The 22,960-nt window shown below is 36.0% G+C and overlaps 1 protein-coding gene across 3 annotated transcripts in view; it reads left to right on the top strand.

Moving 5' to 3' along the window:
* Nucleotides 1-22,960, top strand: part of LOC100265692 (probable polyribonucleotide nucleotidyltransferase 1, chloroplastic) — a 100,791-nt gene that overhangs the window by 55,709 nt on the left and 22,122 nt on the right. For all 3 annotated transcript variants that reach the window (XR_009466327.1, XR_009466326.1, XM_059738873.1), the window contains exons 10-13: nucleotides 2,289-2,552; nucleotides 5,975-6,049; nucleotides 13,335-13,448; nucleotides 14,221-14,313. Coding sequence is in view for 1 of the 3 variants with exons in the window: in XM_059738873.1 (XP_059594856.1) it covers nucleotides 2,289-2,552; nucleotides 5,975-6,049; nucleotides 13,335-13,448; nucleotides 14,221-14,313 (546 nt within the window). In the remaining 2 variants the exon portion in view is untranslated. The remainder of the gene's footprint in view (nucleotides 1-2,288; nucleotides 2,553-5,974; nucleotides 6,050-13,334; nucleotides 13,449-14,220; nucleotides 14,314-22,960) is intronic.

Raw genomic sequence — 22,960 nt, 5'->3', positions numbered from 1 at the left:
GGCCTGATTGGGGCAGCCCACCATCCTCCATGGAACTTGAATGGTCCTCCTTAATGGGCCTCGTCTAGAGATTTGTCTCCAACCTGAAAGATATTGGGCTTAAGTGTGATGGCCCACAAGCTTCTTTGCATCAAATCAGGCCCTCCACAATGGGCCTCCTCTCCACTTCCAGCTCCACGCCCCAACCCAAAATTGCCTTGGCTTTAGCTGCAGGCCCAGTTTTTGAATTAATCCCCCAATCAGACTGTTGCCATCTTTTGGTCTTGTCTGCCTCTGCCCCTCTTGTCGACATTAAGTTAGAAAGAGGAGCCTCCATGTCTGTCCTACAGAGATTTTCACCATCTTCAGACGGCACAACCCCTTTTTCAGGCTGTTCATTTGGCTGCATCTGCTTCCCCACTCTGCCGGTGCGTGAAGTCCCCCCTTCTTCTTCCCTAGCCTCTTGTTCCTTCCCCGACCCATTTCTAATCGCCGGAAGCACTTCAGACACTCTTGGCAGCACCTCCCACCACAGTTGCAAAGCAAAACAAGGATTGCCGATTACCACTTGTAGGGAGCTTGGCCATTCCGTCCCCTCCGACTTCAATAGCAATCTGGCCCATTGGAGCTCCTTGAAAGCAATAGTGCTTTCATCCACTGCAACAAAACCCTCACAGCAGTCTCCAATCTTCTTAAAAACTTCCTGGCTCCAAAGATGCAATGGTAATCCCATCACTCTCACCCAAACTTCCTTAAGATGTTCACAACTTTGAGAACAACCCACTTTTGGGTCCCACATTTCCAAGTGCAGAACCGAATCCTTAAAACATCGGAAACCTCTTGATAACACTTTGTCTGCCTCTGTTTTATTCTCAAACTCAATCAAAATAAAGGGGCCCCCCATTCTCGCGAACTTTACTCCTCCTTTGAGTTTCCAATGACTTTTTCCCCATCTTTCCAGATCACACAGGTGTGGAACTGAAACCAACGTTTCTCCCCATCTCCCAACAAGACATCAGTCCAGCAGCTCCCTTCCTCTTGACACGTCTTCTTCTCCAAGTTGTAGCCATGCTGCTTCCCTTAGCCTTCTCACTCTTGAAACTCCTCTTGTATTCACCGCATCAACGTAGGATTTTTCTTTCTTCCCCTTCGAATCCCCATCTCTACTCTCAGTCTTAAAAGATTCAGAAACTTCCCTAGGCTCATCACATGTCAATATTCCGAGTGAACAAAGTTTTTCAGCCAACAAAGCCCAACCTTCCAAGAAACCTTTTCCTTCTGGGAACACTAAACAATGTCTCTTTGCATCCGAGTCAATCACTGAACACAATAAAAATCTGCCAGCCTCATTTGCTCGACATTCTAGTTTGTACCTCCTTCCTCCATCTTTCCAGCTTTTGACGAATCTCTGCCCAAACTCCCCCCTACAGTTTGCCTCCACTGCCTCCAACAGCCAGCACAAACTGGACCTTCCAAACCTTATCCACGAGGTGAAACCTCTACTTCTTTCCACAATAATCCCCTTTAGTTTCTTCCCAAACACATCCACAGATATTTCAAAAGACTTGGAGTCCACTGCAAACCAGCAACTCCCTCCTCTTTTCCCCATTTCCAGAAACACTTTTCATTATCTACTCAACAAAAAATGGTTAGATGTTCACCAGTAACAAAAATCTCATTTGGAAACAGTTGGGTTTTCAAAGTTGCATCCATGAGGGCTATATTCAGCAACGTGTATGATAATGAAAGAAGTAGGGCTCATTTGAGACAGCGCATTGTTTTTAGCTTCAGCTGAAAGCTCGGACACCCACTTAATATCAACATAGAGTGCAGTCTTTGCCATAGCTTTAAAGCTGTAGAGCAATGAGTAACAAAGATGGTTAGTTGACATATTCCAGTGAAATGTGGACTAAAGTGTTAACTTTGTTAGAGTTTGATTTATTTTGGTATGTTATGTTTAAGAGCTATTTTATTTATTAGTTGTTAGGTATTCGTTATTCAGAGTATTTTTGCAATCATTTAGAGGGTCAGTCCTATTTATCAGTAATAATTTCTATTACTAATAATATAAATAAATAAGAAGGTATATATGAAGCAATGATACTATAGTATGGCAATATCTGCAATATAAAATTCACACGACTATTTAATATGGAAGTTTCGTGCTCTGAAATCCTTGATCATAGTTCACCATGCTATATCTTGTGATTCCAACTATGGAAACTCCTATTTCCCTGTTGAGCTTTATTCTTAGTGATCTCATCTTCTCTGGAATAATGGTAAGTGGTAAAATCTTTTATCATGTACAGGAAATTGCAGGGCAGCAGTTGGGTAAGGTGCTTCAAATTAGGAATAAAATACCGAGAAGAAAGGCCCTTATATCATTGGAAGAAGAAGTTTTAACTATACTTACAGAAGAGGGGTATGTAAGTAAGGATGAAACCTTGGGAACTGCCGAAACAATACAGGATTTATTTGAGGATGAAGATGAGGATGAAGAAGTGGTTGTGGATGGTGAAGTAGATGAAGGTGATGTTCACATAAAGCCAATTCCACGGAAATCCAGTCCTTTGGTAAAGCTTAACTTAATTGTAAACTACTTTCATGTGTATTTTATGTGATTATGCTTGAATAGTAATTTCTGTTGCATCTTGGTTATTTGGTGGTGCGTAGCACCTTTTATTGGTTGGCTGTGGCTTTTAAAAGGATCTTGAAGGTCAAGGTTTTTGCTGACTTGTAATTAAATTACTGGAGAATAACCTTAAGTTTGTTTGCCATGCTGTGTAACCATGAAATAATTAGTCACTTTAAGCACAAATTAAACTATTTACTTCCATAACAATATAAAGAATGAAACTTGTGTACTGAATCATGTTCAGGTTTTCTTGATTCTTGCTCCTTTTTGTTATTAAATATTTCATATTTTTCTCTTAAGATAATTTTTTTAGAATTGGACTGTGTAGGCTAGAATGATTTGACAACTTTTGAGAGTTAGATTACTAAGATGTTAAACATAACTCCTCTTTTGACCAACTGAGAACAAGTAATCTAAGTCTTAAAATTTCTCAAATCATTTTAATCTACACAGTCCAATTCTGTGCTCCTCTCTTCCCCTGAGAAACACATGAGATACCAACCACATTCTCTTCCATTTTAAATTAATAATCCCATAGTCTCTGCTTCTCATAAACCTTCCAACAAGGTCAGTATCTCACTCTTTGCCTATCCAAGTCCTGTTGATTTAGAAGAATCTCTAACCACAGTGGCAATATGATTGCTGAATGCTCCCACAATGCTCAATTAACCAAGATTCCTTAGTTAGTATTCCCCAAAGTTTAGTTTGAAAAAAGCTGATGGTAGGGATTCCCATACTGCACTGACCTCATTTTGGTTCTTGCTACTAATGCTTAGTTGTATGCCTTCCTCCAATCCAATACAGTCAGGATGATAGGAATGCCTGTGAACTCTATTGAGAGTGATCCCCTCAAGCAGTCTAATTTTACACAGCATTCCAGAAGAACTCAAATGGCCTCCAATTATCTTCTAAAATCCTAAGATTCCCATTTGACAAATCACCTAAAGAAGAGCAAGCATGGCTCCAATCAAAACACTGTCTTCCAAACCTCTGAAACCTTAAACATCATGTTTGCTGCATCTCTAGGGGGATCCCATGGAAAATCCACCTCTTGAAATAGCCTATTCTGTAAGGTCCAAGTCATAGTACAATGTAAAAAGAGATGATCCATTGTCCAAATGAAGAACACAACACTCAGGTTAAGAGCTCTAAAGGCTTCTTTTGTGTATCAAAATATTGGTGTTGGCTCTCTTGGAGAGGAACTTTAGACTTCCAAATGAAGTTAACATAAGGAAATTTATTTGAAGTGTTGTGGGAGAATGACCTTAGAAGAACCAAAATCGAAACTCTCTTATTAAGAAATAACCAAGAGAGATGCATAATATGCAAAGAGAGAAAAAGAGAAGATACATTGTCAATTTTCTGATCTAATAAATTGCATCGAAAATCAAATTTCCTGGAAAGGGAAAATTGTGACTGCTTAAAACATGAGAAATAGAGTGAACCCTAACCCCTCAAAATGCGATAAAGGACTAGGGTATTGAATGCAGCAAAGTGGTTGATACCTACCAGAGATTCTCCCATGAACAAAATTTTGAATCATACCCCTCTTAGAAACAAATTAAAAGAAATCGGATCAAACTTGGGTGGTAGCTTTGCAAGCACATCAGTTTAACAACCTAACCATGGGGATCTTATCTGCTTGAGCATCACCCCATAACAGAAAGATGGTTTTTTCTTCAGATAACTTGTGACATTTGTAACGAAGATTCTACTTCTTAAAGCAACAATAGGAGTTTGTAAGATGTATCTTTTCATATTTTGTTAGGAAAAGTACACTAATTTTCAGATCTAGGTTTTAGGTAGATTTGTGGAGGAATCAACCTCTATGTTCTCAATTTTCAAATCTTTACAGAGTTAAATATCATCATTTCAACTATCCCTAATAACTCTTCTTCTCCTTTTCTTTCTTAGAACCTGAACTTTCGTGCAACCTCACAGATTTGGAAATTGAGAACCTTGAAAGACTTATGTCCTCACTTTAGTGCACTTGTCTCCATCCATCTTAGACACAAGAACTTATTCTCTATGCTCTTTAGGTTTATTCTTTGTAAAATCTTTCTCTTTGGCTTTGTCCAATTTATCAATTTAGTTCCTTTCTTTCCAGCCAAATTTGTATGGAAATCTAAAGTCCTATCTAAAGTTAGGGCCTTTACATAGGTAGTGGTGCACAAGAAGGTGAATACCAATGACATGCTACAGTTAAGAAGACCTTACAAATCCCTTAGTCATGATTGGTGCATCTCATATATGGGGAGTGGAGAGTCGATCGATCATCGATCATCTTTTTCTATATTGTTCAATAACTTTGGGACTATGACACAAGTTATTTAGTCTAGTGATGATGGATTGGGTTTTGCTTAGGAGTATATGCACCATAATAACCATTTCTTATTGAGGATTGAAGAGTTTCATTAGAGGCAAGATCCTTTGGCAAATCACTTGCCTTACATTGCCTTAGATCATGTAATGAGAGAGAAATGCTAGGATCTTTAAGGAAAAGTGGAGGAAGGTAGAGATGTTAGTGGGATTTACTTCACTTCCATTCCTCCTTTTGGGCCTCTTGTATTGTTGCATTTAAAGGCACTCTTCTCAATGTTATTCAACTCACTTGACATTTGGTTTGTAATTAAAAAAGGGCTGGACGGCAATGAGAGGAGTTTTATTTGGAATTGATATATAGCTTTCAGTGGACTAAATTTTTTGTGTAGGTCTCCTTGTATAGTGGGGTGGTTTGTCATACTTTGATCAAATTCTTGTCTTTTGTGAGGAGTATCTCTCATCATTCTCTTATCCATAATTAATATATCTTTATTTCTAATAAAAAAAGCACAGGAATCATAAGATTGCTGTGGTTTTGCTTGAGGTTGTACAAATACTGAAGATCTTACCCAATCATGATTCTCATTCTCATTTCTTCTTCTTTCTTGTCACAGCAAGGACACAAGTCAACAACATGCAATCAAATTGTGTAGTTTAAGGATACCTGTTGAAACTTGTGGACTAGAATAATTTCTGTACTTCCAAAAATATGGAATTAATTATTCTCTAAATTTGCTAAATACCTGAAAAGGTATTGAAAAAACTATTATGCCCTTAAAATATAGAACCTAGTATGGAAATTATTTTGTAGAATAAATAATTTCATACTTGATGCTGCATAATTTCATCAATCATACATTGTTTTCTATTCCAAGTACTTTACACTGCCAGGTCACTTGTGGTAAAAAATTCTGCATGTTGGAGCTTTGATTTTAAGTCTGTTAAACTATTATTGATTTGTTTCTATATCTTTGATTTATAACCATTTTAGTTTTTCTGTTAAGGATTTTGTTCTGACAAATGAATTGGTGCTGCCAGTTTTTTTCTGAGGTAGATGTGAAGCTGGTATTTAAAGAAGTTACATCCAAATTTCTACGGAGACGTATTGTTGAGGTATGAATGTTTGTCCTGCAAAGTAATCAAAAGAAGATGAAAACTTTCCTTTCACTCTACCCCATTTGTGTGTGCACACTGCACACCCGCACATGCATAAAACAAAAGGCAGCATAAGCAAAAATGCAAAGCAGTGAATTAGTGAAAGGCTTGAAATCATCAAGGGTGCTTGGTGTTGTTGGTTATTATGTCAAGATCTGGGACAAGTTAGCCATAGATTAGCTGAGTCTCCAACTAGGAACAGAAACAATATCTTCAAGAAGAGCATAATTCTGTTTTTCTAATAGGCAAACTGTCAAGGATGTTGGTCTCCCAAGGAGGCTCATGATATAATAATATTATAATGGAGAATCCTGTTCCACAGGAAAGGCCCTTGCATCAAGGTGAGTAACCACATTTAAAACTTCCTAGTGACCAAAAAGTGCAATGTTGTGACAGACCATGACAAACGACAATAATTAGGGAGAAGAAATTAAGAATATAAGAACATTAATAATATACATTATATAATGAGTTACCTGGTTCACCCAATAGCTTACATCCATGTGAAAATGACAAAGAATTTCCACTTGTGTAATAAGATTACAATTTCGAATTCTCAAATTCCGAGGCCAATTACATTGAAGGACTCTTTTTGTCAAATCTTTCTCTATATTTTTTCACTTAGGGATATACATTATAGGGAACTAAATCCTTAATTACGAACTACCATAAAGAAATCTCACAATAGGAGACCTTTATAATAATAGTAAGGCGCATTTGCCAAAATATCTTCTAATAGGAAACTTTTAAAGAATTAGAAAGTGAAGTCATAGAGGAATTTGAGACACTTTTCAATAATCTTCCACTTTGATGCAAACTTTCTTGATCCTTACAACATAAAAGATTTCCATGCCATTTCCCTCACGTTCCTAAATGAACCTCATAAACTCAATCACAAATTAAGTTTGGAAATGGGGATGCTTGAAATTTTTTTATGAGCTTTTGTTTTTTTGTTTGCTATTGAAATTTTAGTTTGGCCATAAATATAAATGAAAGTTGTGTGCGTGTGTTTTTTTATTTTTTATCTGTTGTGAGTGGGTGGGAGTTAGGGGTCAATAAGCCATTTGTTTGTTTCATGAAGCTAAGAATAACAACCAAATCGTCCTGGAAAAAAGAAAAAGAAAAGAAAGTTCGAAGAGAACAAAGCTCGCCTTTTTGACACTATTGGAAATTGTTAATTTTCCTTCAATCATTAAGTTTGGAGAGAATAAAGCCATTTGTTTGTTTCATGAAGTTAAAAATGCATTTTTGAATGGAGATATGGAAGAAGAGATTTATATGGAAGTCCCTCTTGAATTTGGAAGTGACGTAACCAACAAAAAGGTGTGTAAATTGAAGAAAACTTTATATGAGCTGAAACAATCTCTAAGAGTGTGGTTTGGAATGTTTGCTAAAGTGACGAAAAATATGGGATATGGACAAAATTAGGGAGATCATACATCGTTCATCAAGTATTTAGATTCATAAGAAGTTACAACGCTTCTAGTACATGTAGATAACATCATTGTGACGGAAAATGATGAAAAGAGAGATAGACTTTGAGTCAATGCTTGACTAAGAAATTTGAGATTAAAGAGTTAGGAAGGTTGATGTACTTTCTAGGAATTGAAGTTGCACATTCTAAGTAGAGAATTTTTATTTCTTAGTGGAAATATGTAATAGACCTTTTCAAGGAAACATGGAAGTTGGTGTGAAAACCAACAAACACACCAATAGATCCTAATCATAAGCTTGGAGAGGCTGAGGAAGATGCTATTGTAGATAGAGAGATGCATCAACATTTGGTAGGAAGACTCATTTATCTCTCTCACACAAGACCAAATATAACATATGCTATGAGTATGATTAGCCAGTTCATGCACAACTCAAAAGAGGCTCATTTGGAAGTTGGTAACTGAGTACTGCAATACCTTAAGGGGTCTCAAGGAAAGAGCATCCTATTTAAACGAAACTTGGGACTACTACTTAAAGCATGCATAGATGTAGATTATGTTGGATCTGTGGTTGACAAAAGAACAACCATTGGGTATTGCACTTTTCTTGGTGATAATCTGGTAACATGGAGAAGTAAAAAACAAAGTTTGGTGGCGAGGTCTAGTGCAAAAGTAGAATCTCATGCAATGGTCCAAGGAGTTTGTGAACTATTATGGTTGTAGGTTATTTTGAAAGATTTGAAGATTAAATGGGATGACCCAATGAGACTTTACTATGACAACAAAGCTACAATCAATATTGCACATGATCTGGTTCAAATCAAACAAAACACATGGATATAGATAAACAATTTATTAAGGAGAAACTAGATAGTTGATTGATCTGTACTCCTTATGTATCTATTGATCGCCAACTTGCAGATATACGCATCAAAAGTTTAAGCAGTACAATATTTCAAGAAAGTGTATCGAAGCTTGGAATGGAGAACATCTATTCACTATCTTAAGGGGGAGTGTGGAAGAATGTAATTAGGAAAGCTTATAGTTGTATATTTTTGTAATTGAGAAGAGAATTAGAACAATTCTGTAATCAAGGGGATTTGATAGAATTAGGTTAGGAAAGTTTCTATTTTTTTGTGTTAGGAATACTTATATAAATATGTGGATCAATACAAATTAAAATGAAGGAGGAAATTTATTTTCTTACCTTTCAATTCTTCTTTAGATTCTATAAAGGGTATTGGAATGAAATAAGGAATAAAAAATCGAATTGGTGTCATATTGCAAAGTTTTTGAGAAAAAATCGTGAAAATCGGAAAAAAATTAACAATTAATAAGTAAATCGGTGGTAAGAGAAGATTAGATTGTCTAGGGCAATTTTGATTGAAAAATTGCCAATATATCATCAATTTTTTGGCCCTTTTTTTATTGAAAATATTGCCTTAACATTTGAGATTTTTTTGGAAACATCACTTCTAAGGGAAAAATCTGAATTGTTCATCACGACTCTTATTTTTTTGGTACTATTTGTCACCTAATCTTGTAGTGTATTTGAGAAATATACCTATTAATTAGGATTTAGCACAAAAAATTGAAAAAATGAAAATCTAAAAATATGTATATTAAATTTTAAATATTTATAAATTTTAAAATAGTTTTTTTTTTTTAAATCATTTATGAAGGATTGTAAGTTTGAATATGGAGAATAAAATTTTTTTAAGGAAATATTTTATGAATTTTAGGTTTCAAAATTAACACTTGTCTTAATTTGAATTTTACATTTCAAAATTAATGCATGTCTTAATTTGAATTTTACATACCAAGAATAATCTAAAAATTGACTTTTTGAAAGAAGATTTTAATTTAAAATAAAGAATGATTTCAAGTATGAGCAAAATGATTTAAAAAAAAAAAAAAATCCTATTAGTCTTGAAATTCTAAAATTAAGTTTTTTTTGGAAGAACAATGATGTATGGAATTGAGTTTTGGGTTTCAATATTTATCTTAATTAAAGTTTGATTTTTAAAGAAATGTTTTCTTATTTAAAATATATTGTGGGTTCCATTTCATATTTTTCTTTAAATTTAAATGATATTTTTATTCTTTTGAAGAAATGTTGAGAAATTGATATATGAAAATTTGAAGGTAAAAATTCGTGGCTAGAATGTTATTTTATAATTTTGGTGTTAAATTATGATTAAAAAAACTAAAAGATTTGATTATATGAAAAATAAGAATTCACTTCAATAAAACACATTAGAAGACAAGATCATAAAAATGATTATCTTATGAAGGCACTTTCGATTTTTTTTAATAAATGAATTTTTTTTAGTTTTATATATAATTTAATTTAATTTACTTGTGCATACTTTTTTTTTACTAGTAAGCAAAAGGAAAAATATATTAATGAAAAGGCTTGTACACTATGGTACAAAAGTTATATATAGGGGAAATCAAAAGTCCTAGCCAAAATGAGGGATAATACAAAAAATTGCTCCCTCTCTCAATTAGATCCTATCCAATCTACAAACTTAAATAAAAACAAAGTTCTTTGGAATGTACATCCTAACCTAGGACGATAGATCAATCATAAATGAACTATTCAAAGAATGAACCGATTGTTTTACATTTTCAAATGTTATTTTGTTTCTCTCTTTCCACAAAGTCCAGGAAAGATACATTGAGGCAACTCTCTACACCTTCTTTCACTTTCTTTTGACAAAGAAGCCATGCCAACTTAACAGGGCTTCCTTAATCGACAAAGGAAGAATCCATACGACTCCAAATAAAGCAAAAAAGCAAGCACCATAGCTCCTTAGCTTTAGGGTAGTGAAGAAGGACATAATCAATAGACTCCACTTTGCTTTTATAATGGTAACATTTGTTTGCTAAGGGCCAACCTCTCCTCTTAAGTTCCTCTAAGTCAAAACCTTCCCTTAGCAAGCTATTTAAGCAAAAAAACTCATTTTAGTTGGGACTATGAATTCCAAGTAATGTCTACGAGCAAAATACTTGAGCACCTTAGTTCCAACATAGAATACAAAGTTTATTAAGCACCATCCTTAGGCCCACCCACACCAAACTTTCTTCTATCCTTTCTTTACAAACTTCCCATGCAATCTTGAGAAAAACGACTACATGATGTCTAGATGCCTAGCAAAATAAGGGTTCTAGTGCCCCTTCTACCCTTGCTCCTTGTAAACATTTGTTACCCAAGCTTCTTTATTCAACGCTAAGGCGTACAAGGTGGGAAAAACACATGTAAGGGTTCCTCTCGCCACCATCTATCCACCCAAACCTTCACCCTCCTCTCATCCCCCACCTCAAAAGAAGCTGTAGAGTTGATAAGGTTCCACCCTTTGTAATAGCTTTCCAAGGCCTGACTCTATACTAACCTCTCACAATGTAAGATCTGTAGCCTCTTACCTCCTCTTAATATTTTTCTTAAATAACTTGCTTTTGAAAGGCATCTCTTTGAGAGGTAAATGTTTGACTCCACTTTCCCAATAGGGCCTATTAAGCAAAGAAAGGCTTTTGATATGTGTCTCTCTTTTTTCATTATATGATTGACCAATTCACTAAGTGCAACTTTTTCTCCAATTTCCTCCCTCCCCTTAGGAAATCTCTTTGAATTTTCTAAAGTCTTGATATGATCTTACTAGGATGTGAATAAAGACGTGAAGTAAATCGACAAACTAGATAAATTGCTACGGATCAGAGTAAGTATCCCTTATTTTGAAAGATGCTACCTTTTTCACATTGAGAGCTTACATTTAAGCCTTCCTTCACAGGGAACAGTAGCAAATCTGGGAGAAAGGGGGCGGCGGCACTGTAGAAAATTTCACCTCGCCGGAGCTTTGACCAACCGTTTGGGTGGTCAAACGACCTCCGTTTTAACTCAGATTTGGAGAGGGTGTTCTACTCGACGAGGGGAACAATCCTACGATGGCCAATCGTATTTTTAGTGGCTGAATTCTTAGATATGTGGTATAGCTTTCTAAATGAAATTTCTTGGAAAAAATGGGATGGGGTCATAGGATTACATAAAGCAAAGAAGAAAGACTTTACTCTAAGCAAGCCTACGGACATTAGTAACTAAACTTTCACATTTGGAAAAGACAATGATAAGTACATATGAATGAGAGTTGACATGAGAGTTTCAAGATCCTTAATTTCCAAGTTAATAAGGTTGCAAAAGATACAGTGCTGAGACAGAGGAGAAATTGAGAATCAATGAAATAATAAAATTTTTAATTGTCACTACTTTGAAAAGGTTTGGGAATTGAGAGCAAAGTTGTTGATCTACCTAATGGCCATCACAAGTCTTCTGACAAACAAATCTTAGCGGTATCAACACATCACCTTCCAAAAATCGAGCACGGTGAGAGAAATATGAGAAAATTTGTGCAATGACCTTCCAAGGACAACAATGTGATCACCTAACTAAAATATTTTTATAGGCAAATGATATGGGAATAGATATTAAAAGTACCAAAAAGAATAGCGCGTCGAAGTACACAAGATATGCACAACAGACGTTGAAAGGCTAAGCCAAAAAGGAGTGTGACTAGTAGATATGCCATAGTGCAGTGCTTTCCCTAAGAAACCTTCATAGCCACTTCCCTAAGAGAGTTCTACTCCTTAAGGAAATCTTGCCTAAACCTAGTGCCCCATCCTCTTTTCTCCTTAGGCTTGCACACTTGGTCCCAACATATAAGGTGGTCTCGCTTATCCCCCTCTCATCATCACCAAAGAAAGTCCCTTTATGATTTCTCAATCTTAAATGCTGTAGTGAAAGGAATCTTGAACATCAAAATGAAGTAATTAGAGATGGGAAACAAACAAGATTGTATAAAAGTTATTCTACCCCTTACGGGCAAGAAAGCTTTTTTTCAACTATATAATCTCTGAGAAATCCAATCAATCACTTGGTCCCAAAAAATAATAGCCTTAGGGTTCCCCTCCTACGGGAGTCCCAAATAGGTCAAAGGCCTCAGACACTTAATGTTCTTGTAAGGAAACCAACCTTATGATCTGATTTTGACTAGTATTGATTCTTGATGAATGCTCTTATGTAAATTTATCTTGAGGCCTAAAATATGCCCAAAGACCAGCAAGATTTGCTTAAAATTTTGCAGATCTTTCGTGCAAGCTCTTGAAAAGTGTGACACCTTAGCTTTCTTTCTTCACTGTAAGAAGCCTTCATTGAAGAAGGAGAAGGAGTTGCTAAAAGGTGGTATATTTATTTATTTATGAAGCTTTCTTTCTTCCCTGTAAGAACGCTTCATTGAAGAAGGAGAAGGAGTTGCTAAAAGGTGGTATATTTATTTATTTATGAGAGCAGTGCACTCCAATTATATTTTTGTGTTGCTCATTTCTGAATGGTAAATTGGTTGAGCTGTGTTTCATAAAAGTGAAACTTTATACAATAAATTTTAAGAGGCGAACCTTAAAACTGCTGAAAGGACAAACTCTTTATTAGGATAATAATTTAGAATCACAAATACAGTGTGCATGTGGTGTTGCATAATGTATTGGTGAACTTAGCTGAAATTTTGGAAATTGGAAGTCCAGTGATTACTAGAACTTTTTATCTGAAATTTTATTGATTACTAGAACCTTATATCAAAAGCACCTAACACAAGAATTTTGTGTTCAGCATTAAATCATGTGAGGATACACACTACCAGAATGGGATGGACCTTTTCCTTGACTGTGAAATCAAATTCTTGTTAGCCAAACAGAACCTTAATTAAATGAAGCTAAGAATGTCAATTTCTTATACTCAGTGTTTATTGTGACTCCCACAGGGTGGCAAAAGAAGTGATGGTCGAACCCCAGATGGGATACGTTTAATCAACTCGCAATGTGGATTACTTCCTAGAGCACATGGAAGTGCTCTTTTCACACGGGGGGAAACTCAGGTTTGATGAAGTTTAAATTTATTATAGAAAGCTTGCATATGGTGATTAGGCGATTGCAGGCATGTTATTTATCTTTTTGTGCCTGCCTCTCCTCCAACTGTGGTCTCATGGATAAGTAGTTGCCACTTTCTTATCAGCACGTGTTTTCAAGTTTTTTCTTTATTTCAAATACTAATATCCCATCTCCAGGCACTCTTGTTAAGTTACTGGTGTTGTTAGGCAGTCAGTCAGCTCTAAAATTACACATGTTTCTTATCTTTATTCTGTTTTCCACTAGACAATCTAAACATTGTTAAACATCATATATAATTATGTTTCTTGACGGCTGAAAACTATGCCTTATATGCATACCTGGTCTTATCATTGTTTTCATCTCAAAAATGTTAATTGGTATATGTTCATCACTTCACAATTGGGTGGCTCATGTTCAACCAGGGTATAATCCCATGCTAACTTATTAATTTATCAATATTACCCCTTCCAAATAGCAGAATTACTATGTTGGAGGTTTTAGTTTATATCTTGGTCATCCACATGCAGCTACTTCAACACTTTTGATGTCATTGTGGAAGTTTCATCTTGTTGTTCAGTCACTATTAAGTTTATTCAAGCCCAGTCAACAAACAAAGGCACCACCTGCCAGCCAACATTCAGGGAATTGAAATTTTTGTGTATTTAGTGATTAAATGAACCGGCTATGCAGTTTTATTAAATAGAATAAGGTTTTGAATGTTCCTTACATTTGTTCATCTCTTGTGTTTCCTGTTTACAGTCATTAGCAGTGGTTACACTTGGTGATAGACAAATGGCACAAAGGATAGACAACCTTGTCGATGTAGATGAATTGAAGAGGTTCTATCTTCAGGTTTATAAAAGCAATTTTCCTTTTGTTTAGTTATGTAGAGGAGTGAAAATCCTTTCTTATTTATTTATGGTTTTAAGCAAAGCTCTAAGAATGCTTTACATGAATGTTTCTTACCTATTATTTCTCTACTTATTATGTTGTGACTTGTTTCTAGAATAATTGACATGATCACTTCATCACTGTAGGCAACTTGTTCTTTCCTATTTGATTGCGTATTTGGTGAAAAGTTTGCTCTGTAGTGTAATTATGTTTCAATGTCAATAAGTTACTATTTTTGTTATTAGTGGTTAAAGTTTTCATTTATATATTTGTTCTTTCTTTCTTTCTTTTTGTTGAAAAATTCAAGTACCAACATTGCAATGACCAACATTGCATGAATCAGTCTTCTAATGACTGAATGTTGTTTTCTAGATACTTTCCTTTTCCTTTTTCTTTCCTTTTCCTTTTTTCTTTCCCTAAAATTATGTATAGAATTTGGTTGTTGACTTTCCCCTTCTTAGGTAGAATTCAATTGTGCAGCTGCACTTCATTTTATTTCTTAGTTTAGATTAGACTTTGTAACTATAGACATGTGTAACCATCACCATTAAAAAATCAATGGAAAGAATTCAGAATTTCCTCATTGTATTAGAGCCATTCTAAGGTTTTACGTCTTCTTTTTCTCTTGACTACCATAGTTGAGTTTGTTAACCAGCTTGTTGCTAGTTCTCCCATAATAAACCATGGCTGGGGTTACATCAGGAAACAATGGAAAAGAAACTGAGAAGGAGATGGTTCCAAATGACAACCATTCTCTACAGATCCCCACTTGTAAATTGAATGGTGCTAATTTTCTGCATTGTTCCAATTAGTGAAATGTTTGTTTGAGGCAAGGGAAAGATGGGACTCCTTGATGAATCCTAACCAATCACTAAGCTTGGAAACCCCGATTTTAGAGCATGGGGTGTGAGAATTCTATGATGATGTCTTGGTTTGTTAACTCCATCAAGCTAGACATCACTCAAGGGTACATGTTCTATACCACAGGATGAAAAATTTGGGAGGCCGTGATACTTATGTACTTAGATAAGGCAAATGGCGCATAGTTGTATGAACTGAAAAGAAAGGTACACAATACTCGTCAAGCTTCTATGAGTGTAACTGCCTACTATAACGAGATAAATAGAATTTGGCAAGAGATGGATACATACCAAGATTATGAGTGGAAAAATGTGAAAGATGGTGTGCTGTTTAAGCCTATTCATTAGAAGGATAAGGTCTTTGGATTTTTGAAAGGTTTGAATCCATAATTCAATCAAGCAAGAAGTTGGGGTTTGGGGAAGGAGCCAATCCTGTCCATGAGAGAAGTCTTTGCCACAATTGGGAAAGACGCAAGCAGACTTCAATTGATGGTGAGAAAGTCAAATTTTCAACCAACCACAAGGAATACAATGTTGGAAGACTCAACACTTGTAGTTAGGAAATCTGAAGCTGTTGTTTTTGGAGGACCAAGATGCAAAAATGATGAAAAAGATAAGTTGTAGTGTGATCATTGTCTCATGTCATAGTTGTGATATGTGTTGGAAGCTTCATGGAATGCCTAAAAAAAAATGCAGGTAATAGTGGTTATTGATAACAAGCAATGACACTAGATCCTCCTAGTGCTCCTGAAACAACAAATGCAACAGATGCAGAGGTGCCTTTCTTCACAAAGGAATATATGTAGCAACATTACAAGTTCATGTGTCAATCTTAGAAACAACCTTCCTCATCACATCTCGCCCAAACCGGTAATTTTCTTATCATTGCTTTCCATACGTCAAAACCCAACCCTTGGATAATTGATTTAGGGGGCATGGATCATATGATAGTTTTGTCCAATCTCTTCATGTCTTATATACCGTGTTTTATTCATAAAAATGCTAAGATAGTAGATGGAATGTTGTCTTCGGTTACTAGTCAAGGGTTTGTTAAAATCTTAGATAAATTGGTTCTAAATTTTATATTATATGTCCTTAATCTTTCATGCAACCTTATATTTATGAGTAAATTGACCTATGATCTAAACTTTGTGGTGAAATTTTTCCCTGCGTATTGCGACTTTCAGAACCATTGTATAGGGAAAAGGATTAAAAGTGGTAGAGGTGAATGGTCTTTATGTCTTGGAAGAGGAATTAGAGAAAGAAAATGAGAAGTTTGAAGAAAGGAAACCTTAAGCTTATATAGCTAATGAAGAAGAGATCTGTTTGTGTCATTGTAGGTTAGGTCAACCCTAGTTTTGCTTACCTAAAGTTGATGTTTCCAACTGTGTTAGAGAATAAAAAGATTATTGATTTTTAGTGTGATACTTGTGAGATTTCTAAACATCATCATGCCTTTTTTCATTACAAGTTTATGAAAAATCCAATCCGTTTGTTCTTATTCATAATGACTAATGGGGGCCATCGTACGTAAAAAAATTTAACTGGGATTAGATGGTTTATTACTCTTACGGATGATCATTCTAGAGTGTGTGACTAGGATTAAAATTAATGGGGAGTGGTTCTTTGAGGATAATGGGTTGAGGGAAGGGATAGTTAGAGCTTATTCTTCCCTTCTTTCTAAACTTCCAAATTGACGACCTAGAATCAATGCTCTGGATTTTAAAGTTTTAGGTGCTTTGATGCTGTAGCGTTAAAGGGTTGGTTTACAAAGGAGGAGGATTTTAGTGCTTTGGTGGATTTAAATGGAGATAAGGCTCCAAGATTGGATGTGTTTTTTTTAGCTTTTTGGCATTTTAGTTGGCATTTTGTGAAGGATGAGGTGTTGGGTTTAGTAAGAGAATTTTATGATCTTGAGAGGTTTGAGAAAAGTCTTAATGTTACTTTTTTGGTGTTAATCCCAAAGAAAGAGGGTGTAGAGGATCTTAAGGATTTTAGACCTATTAGTTTGGTGGGTAGTTTGTATAAACTCTTGGCAAAGGTTTTGGCTAATAGACTCAAGTTGGTATTAGGTAAGGTGATTTCACAGTCATAGAATGCTTTTGTACAAGGTAGACAGATTCTTGATGCGGTGCTAATTGCAAATGAGGTCATTGATTTTATGCTCAAGAATAACAATTGTGGGGTTTTGTGCAAATCAGATATTGAAAAGGCCTACAATCATGTGAATTGGAACTTTTTGTTGGTTGTCCTTGAGAAGATGAATTTTGGACAAAGGTGGGTTGGTTGGATTAAATGGTGTATCTCTTCTGCCATGTTCTTTGTGATCGTTAATGGTTCTCCTATGGGTTTCTTCCCAAGCTCTAAAGGTTTGAGGCAAGGGGACCCTTTATTTCCTTATTTATTTGTTATAGCAATGGAGGCTCTAAGTTGTTTTCTTCAAAGAGCTACGAAAGGTGGTTATATTTAAGTGGTAAAGGTTAGGAGGAGAGGAGGCCATGGGCTGGAGGTGTCCCATTTTTTTTTTTGTTGATGATACTCTTGTTTTTTTTAAGGCTTCCCTAAATCAATTGGTTCATTTATGTTGGTTGCTCATGTGGTTTGAAGCTTGTTTAGGGTTGAAAGTGAATTTGGAGAAAAGCGAACTAATTCCTATTGGTAGTGTGGACTAGGTTGAGGAGTTGATCTTAGTGCTTGGGTGTAAAGTTAGCACACTTCCTTCTACCTATTTAGGGTTGCCTCTTGGAGCTCCTTTTAGATCTATGGCAGTATAAGATGGGGGATAAAAGACTTTTGTTTTGGAAAAGGTAGTTCATCCCTAAAGGGGGGAGGCTTACTCTTATTAAGAGCACTTTATCTAGCATTCCCATTTACTTTGTCTTTATTTCCTATTTTGAGGTTAGTCAGATTGCCATTGGAGAAAATTCAGAGGGATTTCCTTTAGGGAGGTGGAAGGTTAGTGAAGAAGATACATCTTGTGAAGTGGTCCACTGTGTGTTTGGAGAAGAGCAAGAGTAGTTAGGGATTTGACGTCCTTTGTTATAAAGGTGCCTTTTGGACATGAGTGATTAGGGGCAAAGATGGAGAGGAAGAGGGTGGATGGTGGTCAGGTGAAGTTAAAGATGGGTATGGAGTTGGGCTTTGGAAATCCATTATGAAGGACCAAATCTCTTTGTTGGGTTGTTTTTCTTTTGTGGTGTGTAATGGGAGAAGGGTGGTGGAGGTTTTGATTGATAAATGGTGTGGTGACGAACTGTTATGTTGTCCTTCCCACCTTTATTTGTCTTAGCTGTATCAAAAGATGATTGGGTGACGAATGTTTAGGTTCGGTTAGAAGAGAGTGGGCATTGGAACCCTTGTTTTTCTCATCCTTTGAATGATTGGGAGGTGGAGGAAGTTATGGATTTATTTTTAAGGTTGCATGGATTGGCAGTTGATAGAGAGGGCGTAGATGAGAGGGTGTGGATGACTTTGGATGTTAATAAGTTCTCTATTAAGCCTTTATATGTCGTCTTGGAACCGAGGGTTGTTGTTTCTTTTCCAACATGGGTAGTTTGGAATTCTTGGGTACCTTTTAAAGTTAACTTTTTTGCATGGGAGGTGTAGTGGGGAAAAGTTTTGACTTTAGATTAGTTTTAGAAATGCAGATGGTCTTTGGTAAATAGGTGTTTTCTTCGCAAGGAAGATGAAGAATCCATAGACCACATTCTCCTTCATTGTTCATTGGTTCGAATGCTTTGGAAGTTATTGTTTGATCTTTTTGGTATCCATTGGGTGCAATCTACTACAATTAAGGAGGCTTTATTTGGGTGGCATGACGCGTTTGTGGGGAAAAAAATGGAAAAAGGTTTGGAGAGCTGCTCCTTTATATATTTTTTAGACGGTTTGGAAGGAAAGAAATCTCAAAGTGTTTGACAATGAGGAGCATTCTGCTCTTTTTTTGAAGATGTTCTTTCTTAGGATTTTTTTCTTTTGGATAAAGCTGTACTTAGAGATAGATTCTTCATCTCTCTTTGATTTTATTGAGTGGTTGGGCTTTGGTTTAGGGAGGGTGTTGTTGTTGGGGTTCTTTTCCAATTTCTATGCTTTAGGCGCTATTTGTATACTCTCTGTGTACTTTGTGGCATCCTTGGGTTGTTTTTTATTTTATAATGAATTTGGTGTTTATTTATCAAAAAAAAAGAAAAGAAAAGAAAAAAAAACTTCTAAAAGACAAGTATGAAACAAAGAAAATTTTTATAAGATGATGGAAAAGAATATCTCCTAGAAATTTTAGGGGACTATTTGGCTAATAATGGGATCATGCACCAAACCTCTTGTGTCAACACTTCTTAACCAGTGGATTGGCAGAAAGGAAAAATAGACATATCCTAGAGGTGGCTAGGAGTTTAAGGCATCAAATGAGAGTTCCCAAACACTATTGGGGTGAGGTTGTGTTAACAATGGTATACTTGATCAATAGGATGCCTAGTTATGTTCTGAAATTCAATACCCCCTTAAATACATTCAAAGAGTTTTTTTCCCATGGCTAGTTTCTTAATTTCTTCAATGTCACCCAAGATGCTTGGTTCTACTGCATTTGCTCATGATCATAGCCAGGGACAAAGTAAACTAGACCCAGAAGCTCATAAGTGTGTATTTGTAAGGGACTTACCAACAAAAGAGGGCTAAAAGTGTTTTCATCCATCAACAAGAAGGCTTCATGTGTCCACAGATGTCACTTTCTTTGAATAACAACCATATTGCTCCCAGACTGTTCTTCAGGGGAAGAATAAGGTTGATGAAGAATAGTTTTTGAATGTGTTACTTGTGGTGGAATCTTTTACAACCGTCTCCTAGAATCTGTTGAGAAAGTGAAAATGTTGCTGGAATTTCTGAAGAGGGGGGGAACAAAATGTTGGCGGAATTTCTAAAGGGGCGGAGCAATTGAGAAGGATTGTAGTTCTCACTAATGAGATACCCTGAGCAAGCTGGGAAAGAACCAGAACAGTCCCAATCCGAGAAGGAAACTACACAACTCCAAGTTTATATTCTCGAAGGAATAAAGAGACCATTCATCAAATGCACAATCAATTCTCTACTCCAAAAATTCTTAACTTAGGAAACAATAGTGTTAACTCTCCTATTTTAGTTCCTACTCCATTTGATTTTAATATCCTAATAGCCATCCGGAAGGGAGTTAGATCTTGTACTCAACAACCCATTTTGAAAATTGTGTCCTATTGTTGTTTTAACTATACTTGTAAAGCCTTAGCTACTAATCTCTCTGGTGTGAATATCCCAAAGAATATATTGGAGGCACTTGAAAATCCAAAGTGAAGAGATGTTTTAGAGGGGATGAGGGCTCTGGGAAAAAACAACACTTGGGCAATTGTAGAACTTCGAAGAGATGAAAAAGGCATTTGGATGCAAGTGGGTGTTTACAGTTAAGTTCAAGGTTGATGGAACCATAGAGAAATATGAGGCCCAACTTGTAGCTAAGGGATTCACTTAGACGTGGGGGATTTGATTACCAAGAAACATTCGCCTTAGTTGCAAAATGAACACTATAAGAGTGTTGCTCTCAATTGCAACAAATTATGATTGGTCGATATAACAACTTGATGTAAAGAATGCCTCTCTTCATGGAGATCTTGAAGAAGAGGTTTTTATGCAATTCCTGCACGGGTTTAAAACATATATGGGAAAAGGAAATTTTTTCAGATTAAAGAAGTCACTCTTTGACAATCTCTAAGACCTTGGTTTGACAAATAGACAATTTCCATGGATAAATTGGACTATAGACAAAGCCAAGGGGATCATCCAATGTTCTACAAACACGAGAGAGAGAGGAGAATGACTGTTCTCATTGTGCATATGGATGATATTATTCTAATTAGAAATGATATTTATGAGATGGAAAGTCTAAAAAGTAAGTTGGCTGTTGAATTTGAAATTAAGAACCTTAGCAACTTGACATACTTTTTGGGAATTGAAGTGGAATGATCAAAATGAGGGATTTTCATCTCTTAATGGAAGTATGTTCTAGATTTATTGAAAGAAATAGGTATGCTTGGAAGCAAACTAGGAGGTATATTGATCGAGGCCAGTCATAATTTTGATCTTGGCACACTAGGGACTCTAATGGATGGAGAAAGATATCAGAGACTAGTGGGCAAGTTAATCTATTTGTCTCACACCGGACTCGACATTGCTTTTGTTGTGGGAGTCGTTAGCCAATTCAAGCATAATCCTAATGAAGACCGCTTAGCCACGGTCATGGTAATTTTCAGTTACTTAGAAGGAACCCCTAGAAAAGGATGCTGATTAGGCAGGATCAAAGGTATATAGAAGGTTAACTTCAAGCTACTTTACATTTATAGGGGCGATCTAGTGACTTGGAGAAGCAAAAAACAACCTGTTGTGGGAAGAGCTAGTGCTAAAGCGGAGTTCAAGTCAATGGCACATGGCATTTGTGAGCTAATATGGTTAAAATCTTTATTGATAGAACTTAGAATGATAAATAAAGAATCCCTTTTGGGCTAATTAAGAAAATATTCTGGTGATATATTTCTAATACATGTACAAGAATACATTATATAGGGAGATTACAAAAGAATAGATAAGGAAAGAATGGATAGGAAAAAATCTCTACAACTATACAAATATTTACAGCTAGAAAATATCTCTACAGCAGTATAAATATTTACAACTAGCAATTATCTTTACAGCTGTACAAATATTTACAGCTAGCATCTAGGATAACAGCTCCTAGGATCTCCCGAGATTTCCAACGCTCCCCCTCAAGCTGGCTTGAAAATGTCTTCCATGGCCAGCTTGCTCACTAACTTATCAAATTGCTTCTTTGGTAGTCCCTTAGTGAGTATATCAGCTACTTGTTCATCAGTGGGAATGTAGGACGTACAAATGAGTCCTTCCTCCAATTTCTCCTTCATAAAATGCTTGTCAACCTCAACATGCTTTGTCCTATCATGTAGGATAGGATTGTGAGCAATTGCAATTGCTGCCTTATTATCACAAAACACCTTCATAGGAAGACTAGTTACCCTGAGTTCTTTAAGTATTCTTTTGATCCAAAGGGTCTTGCATATACCATGAGCAACTGCTCTGAATTTTGCTTCTGCACTACTCGTAGCAACTACATTATGCTTTTTACTCCACTATGTAACCAAGTTTCCTCCCACAAAGGTGCAATACCCAGAAGTAAATCTCCTATCCGTTACACTCCTAGCCCAATCAGTATCAATGTAAACTTCAACTCTCAAATGACCCGTCTTAAAATAAAAGACCCTTTCCTAAAGTTCCTTTTAGGTATCTAAGGATCCTATAAACAAGATTGAAGTGCTCCTGTCCTGGTGAGTGCATGAATTGACTAACCATGCTCATTGCAAATTCTATATCTGGACGTGTGTGGGAGAGATAGATTAATTTGCCTACCAAATGTTGAAACTTGTCTCTATCAACAACATCCTCGGTCTTGATTGGTTGCAATTTTAAGTTATAGAGTTAATAGGAGTTTCGACAGCTTTACACCCTAATAAGCTTGTCTTCTTAAGTAAATCCAGTACGTACTTCCTCTAGGAAACAAAAATTCCTGTCCTTGATCTTTCAAATTCCATACCAAGGAAATGCTTCAAGGTTCCCAAGTCTTTGATCTCAAAATCCTGAGCAAGCAACCCTTTCAATCTCTCAATCTCCAAGCTATCATCACTAGTTAATATAATATCATCCACATAAACGATTAAGAT

This window comes from Vitis vinifera, chromosome 8 (genome assembly GCF_030704535.1).
Source record: "Vitis vinifera cultivar Pinot Noir 40024 chromosome 8, ASM3070453v1".
Lineage (NCBI taxonomy): Eukaryota > Viridiplantae > Streptophyta > Magnoliopsida > Vitales > Vitaceae > Vitis > Vitis vinifera.
The sequence above is the reverse complement of the archived record's forward strand: the minus strand, read 5'-3'. Positions and strand labels throughout refer to the sequence as shown.